Source organism: Hyla sarda, chromosome 3 (assembly GCF_029499605.1).
Source record: "Hyla sarda isolate aHylSar1 chromosome 3, aHylSar1.hap1, whole genome shotgun sequence".
NCBI lineage: Eukaryota > Metazoa > Chordata > Amphibia > Anura > Hylidae > Hyla > Hyla sarda.
The window spans coordinates 12,108,240-12,130,499 of record NC_079191.1 but is presented as its reverse complement, the minus strand read 5'-3'; the positions used below and the strand labels follow the sequence as shown (position 1 = coordinate 12,130,499).

The following is a 22,260-nucleotide window of genomic DNA, read 5'->3' as shown; positions in this document are numbered from 1 at the left end:
GGAGTTGTAATTTTGGGTCAGCTGCAGAGCCATAGGCTGTGTCAAAGAATGCCCCTTTACTTAAAGGGGTATTCCAGGCCAAAACTTTTTTTCATATATCAACTGGCTCCGGAAAGTTAAACAGATTTGTAAATTACTTATTAAAAAATCTTAATCCTTCCAATAGTTATTAGCTTCTGAAGTTGAGTTGCTGTTTTCTGTCTAACTGCTTTCTGATGACTCACGTCCCGGGAGCTGTGCAGTTCCTATGGGGATATTCTCCCATCATGCACAGCTCCCGGGATGTGACATCATCATTGAGCAGTTAGACAGAAAACTTCAGAAGCTAATAACTATTGGAAGGATTAAGATTTTTTAATAGAAGTAATTTACAAATCTGTTTAACTTTCCGGAGCCAGTTGATATATAAAAAAAGGTTTTGCCTGGAATACCCCTTTAATAATAGCAGTTCCCCTTTTAGTAGCTGTATTAAAGGGGTACTCAGCTGCTCAGCGTTTGGAACTAACTGTTCTGAACGCTGGAGCCGGGAGCATGTGACGTCATAGCCCCTCCCCCTCCCATAGACTTGCATTGAGGGGGGCAAGACGTGATGTCATGAGGGGGTGGGGCTATGACGTCACAAGCTCCCGGCGCCGGACCAGCCGAGTACCCCTTTAATGATGATGTCACTCATGCGCCGGAGCACAGACTGAAGTGCAGAGGAAGGACGCTCTGGGACTTGTGGGTGCCTGCTTATCGCAGGTGGCTACAAAAGTGACTGACAGGGCGAAGAGCCAATGGCTCTTCGCACTGTCAATCAGCAGAGTGCTGCCTTTAACCATAGGTCTGTCTGTAGGGGCTTGTTCACACGGCCGTCTGTCCCAGTTATTTTATCCCCGTTTCAGTTCCGTTTTTGCAGACTGTAAACGGATTAAAAAATGGTTTAAAAAAAAAAAAAAAAAAAAAAAAAAAAAAAAACATTCATGTCAATGGGATTTTTTTTTTACAATCCGTTTACATCCCTGTGCACCCGTCTGCACTCCTTTCCGTTTTTTTTTTCCATGGAAGAAAAAAAAATGGCACATCCATTTTTTTTTTCACAAAAGAAAAAAATACTGCAAGAAAACACGGACATCATAATTTTAGCATTGACGTCTATGGCAAATGGATGAACCTTTAATGTCCTCCGTTTGCACCCGGGTTTAAAATATCCTTAATTACATCTGAGCTCAGAAGAGGTGACATCAGCCGACTCCTACAGTGTTGTGGGACTACTACTACTCTCATCATGGAAACAAGTCTGTTCCATAATGGGAGTAGTAATTGCCCGGCTGCTGCTATTCATACATAGCGCTGCAGGGGCATATTATATAGAAGTGCTGTGGGGGCCACATAATACTAGCATCGCGCCGGCGGCGGCTGGTGCGATGCTCTGCGCATAAAATGCCTTTCACAGAGAGCGCTGCATTAATGACATATGCGCCAGCCGGGGGTCACATAAATGCGCTGGCGGGGGGTATATATTAATAATTGCGCTGGCGGGGGGGGGGGGGGGGGGTATATATATATTTTATACACACACACACACACACACATACATACATACATACATATACACACACACAGACACGCTGCGGGGCTATATATTTTTGCACTGGCGCGGGTTATACCTTTATAAATGCGCTGGGGGGGCTAGATATATATCGCTATATATCTTGCCCCCTACAGTGCTTTTAATATACATTGCCCATTTTAAAAATCCCCACAGGGAGCCCTGATTGGCTCCTCAGTACCGGCCATTCAGAACTCCCTGCGGGGAATTTAAAAATGAAAGTAAAATACATTGTGTACATCTCAGGGTTGCGGACCATGCCGCCTGCTCCCCGGCTTAATAACTTCTGATCGGGTCTCAGAAGCGAGACCCGGTGCGATCAATCCCTCAGCCCCTGTACTACTACCCCCATCATGGAACATAGTCTGTTCCATGATGGGGGTAGTAGTACAAGAACTAATGTAGCCTCCCCAGTCGCCGGAAGACTCCTACAACCAGGAACTACTACTCCCACCATGGAAACAAGTCTGTTTCGTGATGGGAGTAGTAGTAGTCCTGGCTGCAGGAGTCTGTAGGTGGCTGATTTTTCATAAAAAAAAAAAAAAAGTTAAACAGATTAAAAAACGGTTCAAAACAGATACCCGTTTGATCAGCAGTTTCTATCCGTTTTTTAAATCCTTTATTTATTTATTTTTTTTTATAAAAGGGGGCAAATGGCCGTGTGAACGCTCCCTAAGATGCGATTAGACCAGGTTCACACACCAGAATTTCTGTATGAATTTACAGCCAATGCACTTCAATGGGATTCCACTGCAGAAATTCTGCCGTGTGAACCCCGTCCTTATAGTTAAATGCATCCCGGGGATTGGCCATTGCATAGCCGGTATTTAAAAAAAAAAAAAAAACCTAAAATACCGGTCGGGTGGCTACCCTACTTGTCATATATAGGGGGGGGGGGGGGATAAATGAAAACCTATTTGGTTGTTTTGGAGAAACGTTGCGCATGTCCGACGCACGAGAACGTTACCAACTTGTGAATAGCGCATTTATGAATACGAGCGAAAAATCTCAACAAAAATACTCTCCGAAAACCAAATTCTGATACGTGAGGCCAATATTCCGGATTATCAGATGATCGCTCTAGATCGCAGTTCTGTGGTGGACCGAAATATAGGAGACCTTGTACAGAATAACAGTGGAGCAGTTGCCCATAGCAACCAGATTCCAGTTATCACTAGTAACCGATCAGATTCAAGCGTTCATTAACCCCTTTAAGACTTAGACATTTTTATTTTGACATTTTCGTTTTTTTTCCTCCCCTCCTTCCAAAAAAAAATCATAACTCTTATATTTTCATCCACAGACTAGTATGAGGGCTTGTTTTTTGCGCGACCAGTTGTCCGTTGTAATGCCATCACTCACATTACCATAAAATGTATGGCGCAACCAAAAAAACACTATTTGTGTGGAGAAATTTAAAAGAAAACCGCAATTTTGAAAGGTTTCGTTTTCACGCCGTACAATTTACCTTACAAATGACGCGTGTTCTTTATTCTTTGGGTCAATACGATTAAAATGATACCCGTGGTTATATACTTTTCTATTACTGCCGCGCTTAAAAAAATCCCTCTATTTTGAAGACCTATAACTTTTTCATTTTTCCGTATAAGCGACTGTATGAGGGCTCATTTTTTGCGCCGTGACCTTTCCTTTTTATTGACACCATATTTGCATATATAAAACTTTTAATACATTTACCAATTTTTTGGGGAAACGTTATAAAAAAAGCAATAATTTTGGCCTTATAAAAAAAAAATATATTTTTTTTACGTTCATGCCGTTCACTGTACGGTATCATTAACATTATATTTTAATAGTTCAGATATTTACGCACGCGGCAATACCAAACATGTTTACTTTTTTTTTTTTATTTACACTTTTTGGGGGTGAAATAGGGAAAATAAGACAATTTACATTTTTATTGGGGGGGGGGGGTTTGTAATAATTTTTTTTACTTTTACACTTTAATAGTCCCCTGCGCATGTCGGCCATTACCGGCGGGTCCCTGGCTGGTATCAGCAGCTGGGACCTGCCGCGCATGACCAGAGTATCTCTCCGGTGCTCGCGGTCATGTATAGGACGTAAATGTATGTCCTGCTGCGTTAAGTACCACCTCACCAGGATGTACGTTTATGCCCTGCATCGTAAAAAAATAAAATAAAAAATGGCCCCTGAAACATGAAAACTAGAATTTGATTGGTTCGTATGGACAACTGATAACTATAATAAGGGATCCTATTAGTTGCTATGGGCAACTGATGAAATACGGATTTTGAATGGTTGCTACAGGCAACTGCTCAAGGTTTCATTATTCTCCCATAGGGTACGTTCACACTACAGAATTCTGCGGTGTGAACTTAAAGGGGTATTCCAGGCAAAAACTTTTTTTTTATATAAAAGTTAAACAGATTTGTAAATTACTTCAATTAAAAAATCTTAATCCTTCCAATAGTTATTAGCTTCTGAAGTTGAGTTGTTGTTTTCTGTCTAATTGCTCTCTGATGACTCACGTCCCGGGAGCTGTGCAGTTCCTATGGGGATATTCTCCCATCATGCACAGCTCCCGGGATGTGACATCATCATTGAGCAGTTAGACAGAAAACTTCAGAAGCTAATAACTATTGGAAGGATTAAGATTTTTTAATAGAAGTAATTTACAAATCTGTTTAACTTTCCGGAGCCAGTTGATATATATATATATAAAAAAAGTTTTAGCCTGGAATACCCCTTTAACATTAGTGTGAATGGGTTTCCGCGAGACCTGTTCACACTGCAGAATTTCAGCGATGGACAACTCCTCCACTGAAATTGTTCCGCGTTCATTCTTTGCGCGGATTCCACGAGCACTGCATAGCTATCAATGGTGACGGCTCAGTGTCCTGCGGCCCTAGCGCCGAAGTATTTTTTGGCGGCGGCCTCCAGACGGAATCTCCGCTCGCTGATTACGGAGATTCCGCAGTGTGAACGCACCCATACACCCTGAAGGATTTTTCACACAAGTTTATCCAACAAAAGACCGAACATGTTCGTTCGCCGGAAGACCAAGCGAAACGCATTGCCAGCTATAGGGACTGGCAATGTCCATTCTGTTCCGTGGTGTCTTTATTAGAGATGAGCGAACTTACAGTAAATTCGATTCGTCACGAACTTCTCGGCTCGGCAGTTGATGACTTTTCCTGCATAAATTAGTTCAGCTTTCAGGTGCTCCGGTGGGCTGGAAAAGGTGGATACAGTCCTAGGAGACTCTTTCCTAGGAATGTATCCATCTTTTCCAGCCCACCAAAACTCCTGAAAGCTGAACTAATTTATGCAGGATAAGTCATCAACTGCCGAGCCGAGAAGTTCGTGACGAATCGAATTTACTGTACGTTTGCTCATCTCTAGTTTTTATCCTTTTTGGGATTTCACTCCAAACCAGGGTGCCTCCAGGTGTTGCAAAACTACAACTCCCAGCATGCCTGGACAGCCTTCGGCTGTCCAGGCATGCTGGGAGTTGTAGTTTTGCAACACCTGGGAGGCACTTTGGTTGGGAAACACTGCTCTAGACTCAACAGAAAGCGCAAAAGACAAACAAAATAGGACAAAATCCATAAATGCCCAACCGACCTTTTCTTAGTCACGGAGGGGGTGCTGAAGATGGGGTAAATTGTGGAGTCTAAAACAAAAACAAAAAACAAAAAAAAAAACAATATTTAAAATTAAATCAAAATTTACAGAAAATAAAAAAAAAATGTAACACAATAATAAACAGTAATAAAAATAAAAAAAATAATTCAGTGATCCCTCGACCTACGATAATTTCAACATACGATGCTTTTTTATGTCGGGGTTATTGCATACACGGCTATCCGGCAGCGCAGACCGCTTCAGCTACCGTCGGATAGCCGTTTAATATGCCCCGTGTGGTCACTCACCCGTCCCCGACGTTCCGGACCGTCCTCTTCGGGCATAGCCGTCGCTCTCCGTCGTCATCACGTCGCCCAATAGGTGCGGCATGGGTAGCGATGTGATGACGGCGATGGGGAGCGACGATCCAGGGCAGCGGTGACGGGTCCGGAGCGGCGGGGACACGCGAGTATAACTTTCTATATTACTTTTGCCAGGATCCCTCAACATACGATGGATTCAAGTAACGATGGTTCATTTGGAACTAATTACCGTCGTATGTTGAGCGATCAAATTGGCTATTTTTTTTTTTTTTAAATGCGTGTAGTTTCGGTGTCGCCATTGGTTGCAGACACGCTGGTCGCCATTACCTTTCTTATCTGATGACTTCAGTACCGAGTCGTCTGCGTCAAACACGGTCGGAGGTTCATTGTTTGCTTCCTGTGGGGGAAGATTAGAAGATATTAGAATTATTAGAAATTAGAAGAAAAATTTGAAAATATATATTTATTATATATAATTATGTTTTCAATGTACTATAAAAATTACTACATATATTTCAGATTAATTCTACAATTAAAAGTAAAAAAATAAAACTATAAAAAAAATAAAAAAATATATATATAAAAAAAAAAAATAAGCCCCCCCTATTAGATAGATTCTCAGGCTGTTCTACTACAACTCCCATCATCCACCAACCTCCCCCCACAGGAAGCAGACCACAGGCTTAAAGGGATACTTCGAAGTAAACGTTCTGACCGCTGTTTTCGCGCTGCAGGGGTCGGCCACGCCCCTCGTGACATCACGACCACGCCCCCTCAAAGTAAGTCTATCTACTTGCATTGTGGGGGCGTGGCTATGGCGTCACAAGGGGCATGGGCGACCCCCGCAGCGAGAAAACAGCGTTCAGAACATTTACTTCCGAACGCTGGCCAGTGGAGTACCCCTTTAACCCATTGTCCCCCATTCATAAAGTCCTCTTACCATGGTGGTGGCGCCCTCTTGTTGTAGGCCGGCACCATTCTCTTCCAGGCTCTTCATCTCCATCTTGTTTCCCTTGTGGCGCCCCCCACTCTGATTCTTCCCCCCAACAGGTGGAGCACAACCAGTGACTTCTTTCTGCCCACCGCCATCTGCTACTTTGCCGCCATGGGCAGCGGCCTGAGTATTCGCCGTTGACGCCACGCTCTCTTTCCTGGGTCTGAAGGACGGTTTGGAAGACGTAGGAAATTTGGCGTGGGTCGGGATCCTCTTAGGCACAGAGTGCGGCTTCTTGCTGGTGGCGAAGAAGGCCGCGCCCATTGTCAGCTTAGGCCTCGGTTTCATCTTTAGCCCCAAGATGGCGGTTCTCAGAACGTTCGGCTCTTGGGCAGCTTTAGGCGACGCGTCGCTCTGCTCTGTCTTTGGAAGGGGAGCGCTTTGGTTTTTCGGTGACGGGGTAGTCTTATTTCTCGCCCGTGCCACTTGCATTTTTTTCACAGGCGCACTGTTTCCAGTCGACTTCCTTTTCTTTGCAGTCAGCGTTTTTTTCACCCTGGTGAATTTAGAAGCTTCCTTGCTGCTCGTTTTTACGCCCGGAGGCGACTTGTCCCGACCGATCCGTCCTCTACTCTCGCTGATCCGCTTGCGGTCCACCGGCGTCACGTATTTGCTCTCCTTATAGAAAGACCTCGCCGGCACCTTGGGGGAGGTGTCAGGTGACTTCACCGGGGAGAAGACGTAAGCGTCTTTGTCGCTGCGCTCTGCCAGCACCGGCGAGACGATGAGCTTCCGGGCGACGCTGCTCTTCTGAGGGGACACCGCCATGTTCTCCTTATCCTTGGGGTCCTTGATATTCGTGTAGCTCGGCGTTGGTGAGCGTCTTACGGCACAATTGCTGTTCGGGTTCCGGGGCTGGAGCGGGGTCAGAACGACGCTGCAATCCACTATTATCTTCTTGACTGGCGTTCCAAAAGATGACCAGCGTCTATGGGGAAAGAGAATATACCCTCATATGTAACATTCCAATCATATGGCATCTGATAATCCAGAATACACTAGAACGTGACCCAATAAATACAACAGACTGTCAGGAATATCATGTGACTGCGATTATGGTTTTTCTAGATTATTAGAATAAAATTGATAATAAAGAAAGTCCAATAGTCCAGTATCATGAAGTCACTGCTATCCCATCAATACAACAGGATATAAAATTACCAATTCCACTTGTCTGGACACCGATAGAGGTTAGAAAATCTTTATGGATTCTGATCCTTTCCAGATCAGAACCAGACAGAGCATTCAATAATTTGGCGCAATGCAAAATCCGTTTAAAAAATAAAATAAAAAATTATATGTTAGGGATGCACCGAAAGGGAAATTTTGGGCCGGAACCACAACATTTTGGATGTGCTTGGCCAAAAACCAAAACCGCATTGCCCTGCCCCCTATTTTTTTAATATAGTTTTTGTTACATTTTATTACTTTTTTGGGATGTGTTGTGACCAAAATCAGCTATTTTTGCCTTTGACACTTTTTTTGCGTTTACGCCGTTCACAGTGCAGGATCAGAAACATTATAATTTAATAGTTGGGACAATTACGCACGCAGCAATACCAAATATGTTAATTTTTTCATATTTTTTACATGGAAAATAGAAAAAGGAGGGTGATTAAAACTTAATATGGAAGGGGTTAATGTGCATTTTTTCTTACTTTTAATTAACTTTTTTTTTCATTTTTACACTTTATTAGGGGACTTTTACGAGGAATCATTAGATTCTGCATATAGATCAATGGAGTTCCATATAACTCTATTGATCTGTGTGATCTGTGCTCATTTGGTTGAGCCTGCTTCAGCCAGGCTCAATCAAATGAAGAGCCACAGACACCAATGATGCAGAGGTAAAGGCCTCGGACTACCTCCACAGTGGATGCCTCCCCCCCTAGTAAACCAGGAAGCATTTACATGTCCCTTTAGATGCCGCTGTCAGCTTTGACAGCGGTGATCTAAAGGGTTAAAGGGGTATTCCAGGAAAAATTTTTTTTTATATCAACTGGCTCCAGAAAGTTTAACAGATTTGTAAATTAGCTCTATTAACCCCTTAAAGGGGTTGTGCGCTGCCCTAATTTTCGGAGCTCCGCTCACAGCGTCCGGAAGTTCATTACTCCGAACGCTGTGTGCGGGCTCCCGTGTTCGCGGCCACCGGGCATGACGTCTCGCCCACCCCCTCGTGACGTCTCGCCCGCCCCCGCTACCAAAGTCTATGGGAAGGGGGCGTGACAACCGTCGCGGGCGAGACGTTACGAGGGGGCGGGCGAGATATCGAGAGGGGAGGGGGTGACGTTACACCCGGCGGCTGGGAACACGGAAGCCCGCACACAGCGTTCGGAGTAATGAATTTCCGGACGCTGTGAGCGGAGCTCCGAAAGTTAGGGCAGCGCACAACCCCTTTAAGGACTCAGGGTTTTTCAGTTTTTGCACTTTTGTTTTTTTCCTCCTTACCTTTTAAAAATCAGAACCCTTTAAATTTAGCACCTAAAAATCCATATTATGGCTTATGTTTCGCATCACCAATTCTACTTTGCAGTGACATTAGTCATTTTACCCAAAAATTCACGGTGAAACGGAAAAATCATTGTGCGACAAAATCGAAGAAAAAAAACGCCATTTAGTAACTTTTGGGGGCTTCCGTTTCTACACAGTGCATATTTTGGTAAAAATTACACCTTATCATTATTCTGTAGGTCCATACGGTTAAAATGATACCCTACTTATATAGGTTTGATTTTGTCGCACTTCTGGAAAAAATCATGACTACATGCAGGAAAATTTATACGTTTAAAATTGTCATCTTCTGACCCCTAGAACTTTTTTATTTTTCCACATACAGGGCAGTATGAGGGCTCATTTTTTGCGCCGTGATCTGAAGTTTTTATCGGTACCATTTTTGTTTTGATCGGACTTTTTGATCACTTTTTATTCATTTTTTAATGGCCAAAAATAGGCTTTTTGGACTTTGGAATTTTTTGCGCGTACGCCGTTGACCGTGCGGTTTAATTAACAATATATTTTTATAGTTTGGACATTTACGCACCCGGCGATACCACATATGTTTATTTTTACACTGTTTTATTTTATTTTTTTATGGGAAAAGGGGGGTGATTCAAACTTTTATTAGGGAAGGGGTTAAATGATCTTGATTAACACTTATTTTTTGCAGTGTTATAGCTCCCATAGGAACCTATAACACTGCACACACTGATCTTTTACATTGATCATTGTTATCCCATAGGGACCTATAACACTGCACACACTGATCTTTTACATTGATTATTGTTATCCCATAGGGACCTATAACACTGCACACACTGATCTTTTACATTGATCATTGTTATCCCATAGGGACCTATAACACTGCACACACTGATCTCTTATACTGATCACTATTATCCCATAGGGACCTATAACACTGCACACACTGATCTTTTACATTGATCATTGTTATCCCATAGGGACCTATAACACTGCACACACTGATCTTTTACATTGATCATTGTTATCCCATAGGCGCCTATAACACTGCACACACTGATCTCTTATACTGATCATTGTTATCCCATAGGGACCTATAACACTGCACACACTGATCTCCTGGATCTCAGGCACGGAGCAATCATTCGCCGATCGGACACCGAGGAGGCAGGTAAGGGCCCTCCCGGTGTCCGGTCAGCTGTTCGGGACACCGCGATTTCACCACGGCGGTCCCGAATAGCCCGACTGATCAGCCGGGATACTTTCACTTTCATTTCAGACGAGGCGGTCAGCTTTGATCGCCGCGTCTGAAGGGTTAATACAGGGCATCACCGCAATCGGTGATGTCCTGTATTAGCCGCGGGTCCCGGACGTTGATAGCCACCGGGACCGACCCGATATGACGCGGGGTCACTGCGTGACCCTGTGGCATATCGCGGGAGCCGGCGGAGTACGTAAATATACGTCCTTCGTCAAGGGGTTAAAAAATCTTAATCCTTCCAATAATTATCAGCTGCTGAAGTTGAGTTTTTTTCTGTCTGACAACAGTGCTCTCTGCTGACACCTCTGCTTGTCTCGGGAACTGCACAGAGTAGAAGAGGTTTGCTATGGGGATTTGCTTCTAAACTGGGCGGTTCCTGAGACACGTGTCATCAGAGAGCACTTAGACAGAAAAGAACAACTCAACTTCAGAAGCTCATAGGTACTGAAAGGATTAAGATTTTTTAATAGAAGTAATATACAAATCTGTTTAACTTTCTGGAGCCAGTTGATATATAGAAAGAAGTTTTTTCCTGGATAACCCCTTTAATAGCCACCCGCGGCGATCACCTCATCTCAGCTATTAGCGGCAGCCCCCGCTACAAGAATTAGCAGGGGGCTGCAGGGTATGGTCAATGGCGGACATTGGAGCAATCTGCGATGTTCATTACAGGCAGATGTCAGCTGCTGAGAGCAGTGTCATGTCCTCACCCGACCCATGCACATGATTATTACAATGGCCTTAACATAAAATAATTTCAACATACAATGATCTTTTCTGGACCATTGTAAGTTGAAACCAGACTAAACATACAATGTTACAGACAGTCCAGATCTGTGAAATGTGTCAACAGCTGGAAGAACCGACCAATCAGAACGGGCAATTTACTGTTAAAACCCATGTATTACTGAAGTGTATGCACTGACTGGTGTCTGGTAGCGCCCCCTACAGTACAGGGAGGTATTACATGTTCTGTACTCTTTACCTGTATTACTGAAGTGTATGCACTGACTGGTGTCTGGTAGCGCCCCCTACAGTACAGGGAGGTATTACATGTTCTGTACACTTTACCTGTATTACTGAAGTGTATGCACTGACTGGTGTCTGGTAGCGCCCCCTACAGTACAGGGAGGTATTACATGTTCTGTACACTTTACCTGTATTACTGAAGTGTATGCACTGACTGGTGTCTGGTAGCGCCCCCTACAGTACAGGGAGGTATTACATGTTCTGTACTCTTTACCTGTGCCAGGGTTGGCTGCTCCTTAGGACATTGCATGTACTGTACAGGACCCTGAAGAAGCTCCTGTCCTCTACATAGACAGTGATTACAGCTCCCAGACGATCTTTATTACTTTTATATATAAGGATTTGCTTTATCTTTATTATTTATCTACTTATTTTTCTTTAATCCTCACTTTTTCCTATTTTTGGATGACATTTTGGGGCTTCAGAACCAATTACCAGGTTTCCATAGAGTTCTGGTCCCAACATACAATGGTCCCAACATACAATGGTCGTCCTGGAACTGATTAATATAGTAATTTGAGGGACCACTGTGTATAATATATATATTAAAGGAGATATCCAGTGCTAAAAAAAAAAAAAAAACTTATCCCCTATCCTAAGGATAGGGGATAAGTTTCAGATCGTGGGGGGTCAGACCGATGGGGCCCCCACGATCTCCTGTATGGGGCCCCGGCAGCCCGCGGGAAGGTGGCATGTTGACTGACACGCCCCCTCAATACAACTCTATGGCAGAGCTGGAGCGCTGCCTTCGGCCATCCCCGCCTCTCCCATAGAAATGTATTTAGGGGGCGTGACAGCCGCTGCTTACAGGAGATCGAAGGGGGCCCCAGCGGTCGGACCCTCCGCAATCTGAAACTTATCCCCTATCCTTAGGATAAGTTCTTCAGCACTGGACTACTCCTTTAATTATGGAAACAGGGGTGTGGAAATTTTATAAAAAACTACTTGTCCAGGGGACTAAAATGGAGCAAAATCTACTTGTCCCTCGTGACGATCCACTTGTCCGCGCCAATTTTCGCTTTTCCGCTCTCATTTTTTCCTCCTCGCCCTATAATAGCCATAACTACCTACTATACTGATAACTACCTACTATACTGATAACTACCTACTATACTGATAACTACCTACTATACTGATAACTACCTACTATAATAGCCATAACTACCTACTATAATAGCCATAACTACCTACTATAATGATAACTACCTACTATACTGATAACTACCTACTATAATGATAACTACCTACTATACTGATAACTACCTACTATAATGATAACTACCTACTATAATAGCCATAACTACCTACTATACTGATAACTACCTACTATACTGATAACTACCTACTATAATAGCCATAACTACCTACTATAATAGCCATAACTACCTACTATAATGATAACTACCTACTATAATGATAACTACCTACTATAATGATAACTACCTACTATACTGATAACTACCTACTATAATGATAACTACCTACTATAATAGCCATAACTACCTACTATACTGATAACTACCTACTATACTGATAACTACCTACTATAATAGCCATAACTACCTACTATACTGATAACTACCTACTATACTGATAACTACCTACTATAATAGCCATAACTACCTACTATACTGATAACTACCTACTATACTGATAACTACCTACTATACTGATAACTACCTACTATACTGATAACTACCTACTATACTGATAACTACCTACTATACTGATAACTACCTACTATACTGATAACTACCTACTATACTGATAACTACCTACTATACTGATACCTACCTACTATACTGATACCTACCTACTATACTGATACCTACCTACTATACTGATACCTACCTACTATACTGATACCTACCTACTATACTGATACCTACCTACTATACTGATACCTACCTACTATACTGATACCTACCTACTATACTGATACCTACCTACTATACTGATACCTACCTACTATACTGATAACTACCTACTATACTGATAACTACCTACTATACTGATAACTACCTACTATACTGATAACTACCTACTATACTGATAACTACCTACTATAATGATAACTACCTACTATAATGATAACTACCTACTATAATGATAACTACCTACTATAATGATAACTACCTACTATAATGATAACTACCTACTATAATGATAACTACCTACTATAATGATAACTACCTACTATAATGATAACTACCTACTATAATGATAACTACCTACTATAATGATAACTACCTACTATAATGATACCTACCTACTATAATGATACCTACCTACTATAATGACACCTCCCTACTATAATGACACCTCCCTACTATAATGACACCTCCCTACTATAATGACACCTCCCTACTATAATGACACCTACCTACTATAATGACACCTACCTACTATAATGACACCTACCTACTATAATGACAACTACCTACTATAATGACACCTACCTACTATAATGACACCTACCTACTATAATGACACCTACCTACTATAATGATACCTACCTACTATAATGATACCTACCTACTATAATGATACCTACCTACTATAATGATACCTACCTACTATAATGATACCTGCCTACTATAATGATAACTGCCTACTATACTGATAACTACCTACTATAATGATACCTACCTACTATAATGATAACTACCTACTATACTGATAACTGCCTACTATACTGATAACTACCTACTATAATGATACCTACCTACTATAATGATACCTACCTACTATAATGATACCTACCTACTATAATGATACCTACCTACTATACTGATACCTACCTACTATAATGATACCTACCTACTATAATGATACCTACCTACTATAATGATACCTACCTACTATAATGATAACTACCTACTATAATGATAACTACCTACTATAATGATAACTACCTACTATAATGATAACTACCTACTATAATGATAACTACCTACTATAATGATAACTACCTACTATAATGATAACTACCTACTATAATGATACCTACCTACTATAATGATACCTACCTACTATAATGATACCTACCTACTATAATGATAACTACCTACTATAATGATACCTACCTACTATAATGATAACTGCCTACTATAATGATAACTACCTACTATAATGATAACTACCTACTATAATGATAACTACCTACTATAATGATAACTACCTACTATAATGATAACTACCTACTATAATGATAACTACCTACTATAATGATAACTACCTACTATAATGATAACTACCTACTATAATGATAACTACCTACTATAATGATACCTGCCTACTATAATGATACCTGCCTACTATAATGATAACTGCCTACTATAATGATAACTGCCTACTATAATGATAACTAACTACTATAATGATAACTGCCTACTATAATGATACCTACCTACTATAATGATAACTACCTACTATACTGATAACTACCTACTATACTGATAACTACCTACTATAATGATAACTACCTACTATAATGATAACTACCTACTATAATGATAACTACCTACTATAATGATAACTACCTACTATAATGATAACTACCTACTATAATGATACCTACCTACTATAATGATACCTACCTACTATAATGATACCTACCTACTATAATGATAACTACCTACTATAATGACACCTTTTCATGTTTCCATAACATATTCTCCGAACCAAACCAAAAAAAAAAATCTATATATATTTATATCGGTGAAGTGAAATTGAAATAGTAAAAGATAATTCTGCAGATTTGGTGGTTTTTCTTTTCTGCGCCATTTTCCTTGTGGTTGAGATAACATGTTCGTTTTATACTTTAGGCGCCTGATTACAGCGATACCAGATTTGTATCGTTTACATCATGTTTTACTAATTCTGGACTTTTTCTAATTTTTTTAATTGCCATTTTTTAACCCCTGTAGCTTTATTTTTTTCCGCATACCAGGCTGTATGAGGCTCATTTTTTGCACCATAATCAGTTTTTTTTGGATCGGTAACATTTTGGTATTGATCTGACTTTTTAATCGATTTTTAACTTTTTTTTCTGGGATATTATAAAAATTGCAAATCTGTGGTTTGGTATTTTTTTACATTTACCGTACGGGATAGATAATGTTATATTTTAATAGGTTGTACAATTACGCACCAAGCGATAACGAATATGTTTATTTTTATTATGTTTACATGTTTTTATATAGGAAAAGGGGGTGATTTGAACTTTTAACATGGAAGGGGTTAATGCAGCGGTCTTCAAACTGTGGCCCTCCAGATGTTGCAAAACTACAACTCCCAGTATGCCAGGACAGCCAACGACTGTCCTGGCATGCTGGGAATTGTAGTTTTGTAACATCTGGAGGGCCACAGTTTGAAGACCACTGGGTTAATGTGTGTCTTTCAAACTTTTAAATTTTTTTTAAACACTTTATTAGACTTATATGAGGAATCATTAGATTCCTCAGACAGATGGATAGAGTTCTATTGAACTCCATTGATCTGTGTGCTCTGTGATCCATTGATAGAGCCTGGTCCAGCCAAGATCTATCAATGACAGAGCCGGACAGCAGGGAACAGAGGTAAGTCCTCCGGCTTCCTCTATAATGGATCTCCCCCCATGATCGCACTGCAGGGGGGGGGGCACACAGGCTGCAGAGTATGGAGCGGGCAGGAGTCAGGAGCCGCTCCATACAGACTGCAGATCCGCCGCACTTGGCAGGTCCAGCCCTGCTTGTCCGAAGCCGGGCTAATTCACCGGCCCGGCGCCCAAAACTGCTTGTCCCGGGCGTCGGGCGATAGGAATTCCACATCCCTGCAGCTCATCAGGTTCCTTAGACATCAGCTTTAGCTCCAGTAAGGCCGGGTTCACACCACGTTTTTGCAATACAGGCCCCATATCAGGTTTTAAAAAAAAAAATTAAAAAATTAAAAAAAAATTAAAAATGGATTCCTCAAAACCTGACTAAACTCAAAAACGTGTGTACAAATTTTAATCCGTATACGGTTTGAAAAATGATGTCCGGTTGCATCCGTTTATTAAAGGGGTACTCCACCCCTGGCATCTTATCTCTTATCTAAAGGATAGGGGATAAGATGTTAGATCGCCACGGTCCCGCTGCTGGGGACCCCGGGGATCACGGCTGCAGCACCCCGCTATCATTACTGCGCAGAGCGAGATCGCTCTGCACGTAATGACGGGCAATACAGGGGCCGGAGCATTGTTACGTCACGGCTCCGCCCCCTCGTGACATCACGGCCCGCCCCCGTCAATACAAGTCTATGGGAAGGGGCGTGGTGGTCGTCACGTCCCCTGCCATAGACTTGCATTAAGGGGACGGGCCGTGATGTCATGAGGGGCGGAGCCATGACATCACACTGCTCCGGCCCCTGTATCGCCCATCATTACGCACAGAGCGAACTCGCTCTGTGCAGTAATGATGGCGGGGTGCCGCAGCGGCGATCCCCGGGGTCCCCAGCAGCGGGACCGCGCCGATCTAACATCTTATCCCCTATCCTTTGGATAGGGGATAAGATGCCAGGGGCGGAGTACCCCTTTAAGAACTCCATCATGAATAAAGTTTCACTTGTTTGATTGAAATTCCAAGAAAAAAAAAACGTATGGAACCGTACGCACATACAGTTCTGAACGATTCCCATTGACTCCCATGTAAAAAAAAGAAAAACGTATATATGTTTCAATACGGTTTTTCACCCCGACCAAAAACCGTGGAAGACTACAGTTTTGGGTACGGGAAAAAAATAAAATTAATAAAAAAACTGACAAAACTGTACAAGACGCAAAATGGACACAACCGGATGCATTGTTTGGCGTACGGTTTTCAATACGGTTTTCACATTGAAAACGTATATGGGAATTGTACCGCAAAAACGTGGTGTGAACGCGGCCTTACGGAATCTTAGAAGCTGATCGGGACTTTATCCCAGACTTCTCCCCAGACGGAAAGAGGCCCCGTCTGCAGACAGCTGCTTCGGGGGTGTTCGCTGGGAGTTGTAGATTTGCAACAGCTGGAGGCACCCTGGTTGGGAAACACTGAGATAGGCCATCAGGTCCTGGATCATTAGAATCCAGAACATTCCAATAATCCGGCGATGTGATGGCGTGAAAATATTTGCAAAAATTAAAGGCGAAGGCAACGGAACCGATGGGAAAACTACAACTCCCAGCATGTCCTGACTCAGCACAATCATGTGACACATCTTTTATACTGCAAAGAGTTAATGGAGACTGAAAAACTACTTTGTAGTAAAAAGGTTCTCTACAGCAGTGGTCTCCAACCTGCGGCCCTCCAGATGTTGCAAAACTACAACTCCCAGCATGCCCGGACAGCCGTTGGCTGTCCGGGCATGCTGGGAGTTGTAGTTTTGCAACATCTGGAGGTCCGCAGGTTGGAGACCACAGGAATCCCCCGGGGGTCACAGGATCACCATACAAACCTCATGGACTGGAGCCCAGCAATCACATGGTTCTTCTACCCAGCAGGCAGTGCAGCCCAGGTCATGTGACCTTTCTCCCCCAGTGTCTCATGGGACATGTAGTTTTAAAGGGCAATGATCACTAGCAATGTGTTCCAGCCTGTGTCAGAACTACAACTCCCATCATGCACACTGGTAGTTATTATGGTAGTTATTATTTCGACAACAACTGGAGAGCAGTGATCTATAATGGAGGGAAAAAAAAGGCGCCAAACCACAAACGTCTGGTATTATTGATGGAAGTCGACTTTTTATTTTTATTTTATTTTTTGGGGGGATTTTTTACTTCCATATTAATGATACATCATATTTTACGCACCGGATTGGGGGAGGAAGAGGAGTTTTTGGATCAGATTTTTCAGTTCAAAACAAAAGGGGGGAAAAAAAATAAAAAAAGAAAGAAAAGGCAACTGAACTTTTTGGCGTAAAAAGGTTTCCCCTTTTTGGATGCATTTCAAAGGCCTATTCTGCGGAGTATTTATAAATAATTCTGCGCAGTTTGGTGTAAAAAAAAAAAAAAAGTGGAAGGGAGTAAATAAGGTGAACACCTTTTTTTAAACATCAAACGGAGTAGATTAAAAAAAAAAAAATCTAAAAAAAAAAAAAATGTAAAAAAAATTCAAATTAAAAATCCTCCCCTGGAATTTCAGTCTTTTTTTTCTAAAAAAAAAAAAAATATATAATTAAAGAGATATATATATATATATTTTTTTTTACCCTTAAAGGGGTACTCCGCTGGTCAGCGTTTGGAACAAACTGTTCCGAACGCTGGAGCTGGGAGCTTGTGATGTCATAGCCCCGCCCCCTCATGACATTACACCCCGAACCCTCAATGCAAGTACATGGGAGGGGGCGTGACTGCCGTCACGCCCTCTCGCATAGACTTGCATTAAGGGGGTGGGGTGTCAGACTTGCATTGAGGGGGCGGGTGTGATGTCATGAGGGGGCGGGGCTATGACATCACGCGCTCCCGGCGCCATCTCCAGCGTTCGGAACAATTTGTTCCAAACGCTGAGCAGCGGAGTACCCCTTTAAGGACCAGTTTTAATTTTTGCGTTTTCGTTTTATTCCTCCTCGCCTTCTAAAATCCATAACGCCATCGTTCCATCCACAGACCCGCACGAGGGCTTGTTCTTTGCGCAATCAATTGTCCTTTTTCCACCGGAGTACCCCTTTAAAGTGCCGCACTGCCGCAGATCTATATTGATCACGGCATCTGAGGGGCGGGACCCGCCGCGCATGATGCGAACACATAGCCGCGCCGTAAATGTATGGCGCTGTAGGCAAAGTTACTCACTGCGTTTACATTTACGCCGTATGTTCTTAAATGGGCGCTGTCACCAACTTTATTTTTTGATATGTTGCAGTACTTATGTATTACAATATATCTCTAATATACTTTTATTTTTTTTATTAAAAATGTTTAATTTACATTTGAAAACCGGCCACTAGGGGTCTCCCTCCTAGTGGCGGCTGCAGCCTGGTGTGACGTCACGCCTGAAAAAGGACTGATACGGCCGGGCATCGGTCCTTTTTCATTCAGCCTGCGCTCGGTCCCTGTCTGTCAATCAGACAGGCAGGGAGCGAGCGCATTGGCTCCCCGGCCACTGGCTGGGAGGCCACTCCTCCTGCACATCGCCGCCGGAGACGGAGGGACGGGCTAGCGCCGCATGCAACTAATAGTTTATCTACACAGGGTGCCTCCAGCTGTTTCAATACTACAACTCCCAGCATGCCCTGACAGCCAATAGATGTCAGGGCAAGCTGAGAGTTGTAGTGATGAAACAGCTGGAGGCACCCTGTGTAGATGAACTGAGGGCGGAAGTCCCCCCCCCAGCAGGCTTCAGTGATGCAGACAAAAAGCATTTTTAATATAGTAAAAATAAAAATGAAAAGCAGGGAGGGGGTTAGGGATAAATGGGCAATAGGCAGGGACAGGAAAAAAAAATAGGATGGTGGGCGCTACCCTTTAAGGGGTTAAACTGCAAAATAGGATCCAAAATCGCCTCTCCAATTCGTTATGTAAAAATTCAATAATCCAGCCCTCCAGGATTAACAAATATTCTGGATTAAAAGAAGATGCCGGATTAAAGGAATTCTGTCCGTTTATTGTTCTCTGTAAAAATTCCTTTAATCTAGATCAGTGGTCTCCAGACCTTGGACCTCCAGCTGTTGCAAAACTACAACTCCCAGCATGTTGGACTATATAGTAGTATATAGTATAGGTCAGTGTTTCCCAACCAGGGGTGCCTCCAGCTGTTGCCAAACTACAACTCCCAGCATGTTGGACTATATAGTAGTGTATAGTATAGGTCAGTGTTTCCCAACCAGGGGTACCTCCAGCTGTTGCAAAACTACAACTCCCAGCATGCCCGGACAGCCAACGGCTGTCCGGGCATGCTGGGAGTTGTAGTTTTGCAACAGCTGGAGGTCCAAGGTCTGGAGACCACTGATCTAGAATGTAAGATTACAGTAAAATGATATATATGGGGGGAACCAACTGGGAATTCTGGACTATCAGATGTTGGATTAAAAGAACTTTTCTGCACACACAATAACCCAGGACCATCTCCGCAGTACTACAACTCCCAGCATTCCCTGACTTTTCAAGCACTGAGGGTGGAGATCAAAACCAGTTGCTCATATCAGCCAATCAGATCGCTTCTTTCATTTTTCAGAAGTGAAAGCAGAGATCTGATTGGTTGCTATGGGCAACTGGTCAACTTTTCCTCTGCACAGGTTTTGATCAATGTCCAGAAGCTGCTGCTCTCTGCTGACACCCGGCGGCCGCTGCGTGCACTGCAGGCGCCTGTTATTATAGCGCGGACCCCTTATAAGGTGCGATGTTCTGCAGACCCCCGGTGCCCCCTGCAGACTGTCACACATGCACAGTCAATTATTATCGTCTGTGCTCGCAGTGCCCCCCCGGATTATTATGATGCCCCATATATAATGCACATAGGGGGGCGCTCACCCGTCTGCGCTGGCGGGACTCTGCTTCCTCTTCCTCGGGGTCCGGGCGGCCATGGCGGGTGTGGTGTCGGGCGCGGAGCGGGTGATGTGTCCGGTTCTCACTACGATCCGGCTGCGCAAATTTGCCGCCAGACTATTCAAACCGAAGTCCTTGTCCCAGCATGCACCGCGTGGGTGCCGTGACGTCACATACAGCAGGGACGCGCTCCCGGGACAAACTGTGGACTCTGGCGCCATCTAGTGTACAAAGCAGTGTATGTCAGAAAGATGGAGAATCATAGGGAGGGCTCAGGTGGACTTTGGCGCCATCTAGTGTATAAACCGGAGAATGTCAGATAGAGAAGGAATCATAGGGAGGGCTCAGGTGGACTCTGGCGCCATCTTGTGTATAAACCAGAGAATGCGAGATAGAGGGGGAATCATAGGGAAGGCTCAGGGGGACTCTGGCGTCATCTAGTGCATAAACCAGAGAATGCGAGATAGAGGGGGAATCATAGGGAAGGCTCAGGGGGACTCTGGCGTCATCTAGTGTATAAACTGGAGAATGTCAGATAGAGAGGGGCTCATAGGGAAGGCTCAGGTGGACTCTTTCGCCATCTAGTGTATAAACCAGAGAATGTCAGATAGAGAAGGAATCATAGGGAGGACTCAGGTGGACTCTGGCACCATCTAGTGTATAAACCAGAGAATGCGAGATAGAGGGAATCATAGGGAAGACTATGGTGCCATCTAGTGCATAAACCAGAGAATGCAAGATAAAAAGGGAATCATTTGGAGCGCTCCAGGACAAACTGTGGGCTCTGGTGCCATCTAGTGCATAAACCAGTGTATATGAGATAGAGGAGGGATTATAAAGAGGGCTCAGATGGACTCTGGCACCATCTAGTGTATAAACCAGTGTATTGTAGATAAAGGAGAAATGATAGGGAGCACTCAAGGACAAACTGTGGACTCTGGCACCATCTAGTGCAGGCATAGGCAACCTTCGGCACTCTAGATGTTTTGGACTACATCTCCCATGATGCTTTGTCAGCATTTTGGCGGTAAGAGCATCATGGGAGATGTCGACCAAAACATCTGCAGTGTCAAAGGTTGCCTGATATAGTGTATAAACCAGTGTATGTGTGATAGTGGGGGAATATTAGGGAGGGCTAAGGAGGACTTTGGCGCCATCTAGTGTATAAACCAGTGTATGTGCGATAGTGGGGGAATATTAGGGAGGGCTCAGGAGGACTTTGGCGCCATCTAGTGTATAAACCAGTGTATGGGAGATAAAGGGGGAATAATAGGGAGTGTCCCAGGACAAACTGTGGACTTTTAGGTTTACACAGTTCAATGCTGGGGATCATAAAGATAATGTTTGATAGTTCAGATATTTCTGCATTCGCCAATACCATATATATATTTGTAAAGAAGCGGATCAGCACAACCAAACAAAGAAAGCAAATGGCGGGTGCCAGCAGATAGTTATCACAGGTCAATCCAGAATATCCATACCATAAAAAGATTC

The 22,260-nt window shown here is 43.1% G+C and overlaps 1 protein-coding gene across 3 annotated transcripts in view; it reads right to left on the bottom strand.

Moving 5' to 3' along the window:
- The window catches only part of ESCO2 (establishment of sister chromatid cohesion N-acetyltransferase 2), a 33,893-nt gene extending 12,935 nt beyond the window's left edge, over positions 1 to 20,958 (bottom strand). Inside the window, exons 1-4 of one of the 3 annotated variants that reach the window (XM_056562995.1) lie at positions 20,752 to 20,958; positions 6,461 to 7,442; positions 5,848 to 5,917; positions 5,198 to 5,246 (exon numbers count right to left, since the gene is read on the bottom strand). In XM_056562995.1, coding sequence (XP_056418970.1) covers positions 5,198 to 5,246; positions 5,848 to 5,917; positions 6,461 to 7,442; positions 20,752 to 20,804 — 1,154 coding nt within the window. In that variant the 5' untranslated portion in view covers positions 20,805 to 20,958. Of the gene's footprint in view, positions 1 to 5,197; positions 5,247 to 5,847; positions 5,918 to 6,460; positions 7,443 to 17,738; positions 17,799 to 20,330; positions 20,424 to 20,751 lie in introns of those variants that run through there. The other 2 variants (XM_056562997.1, XM_056562996.1) reach the window with 2 other exon arrangements.
- Between the last annotated feature and the right edge of the window lie 1,302 nt (positions 20,959 to 22,260).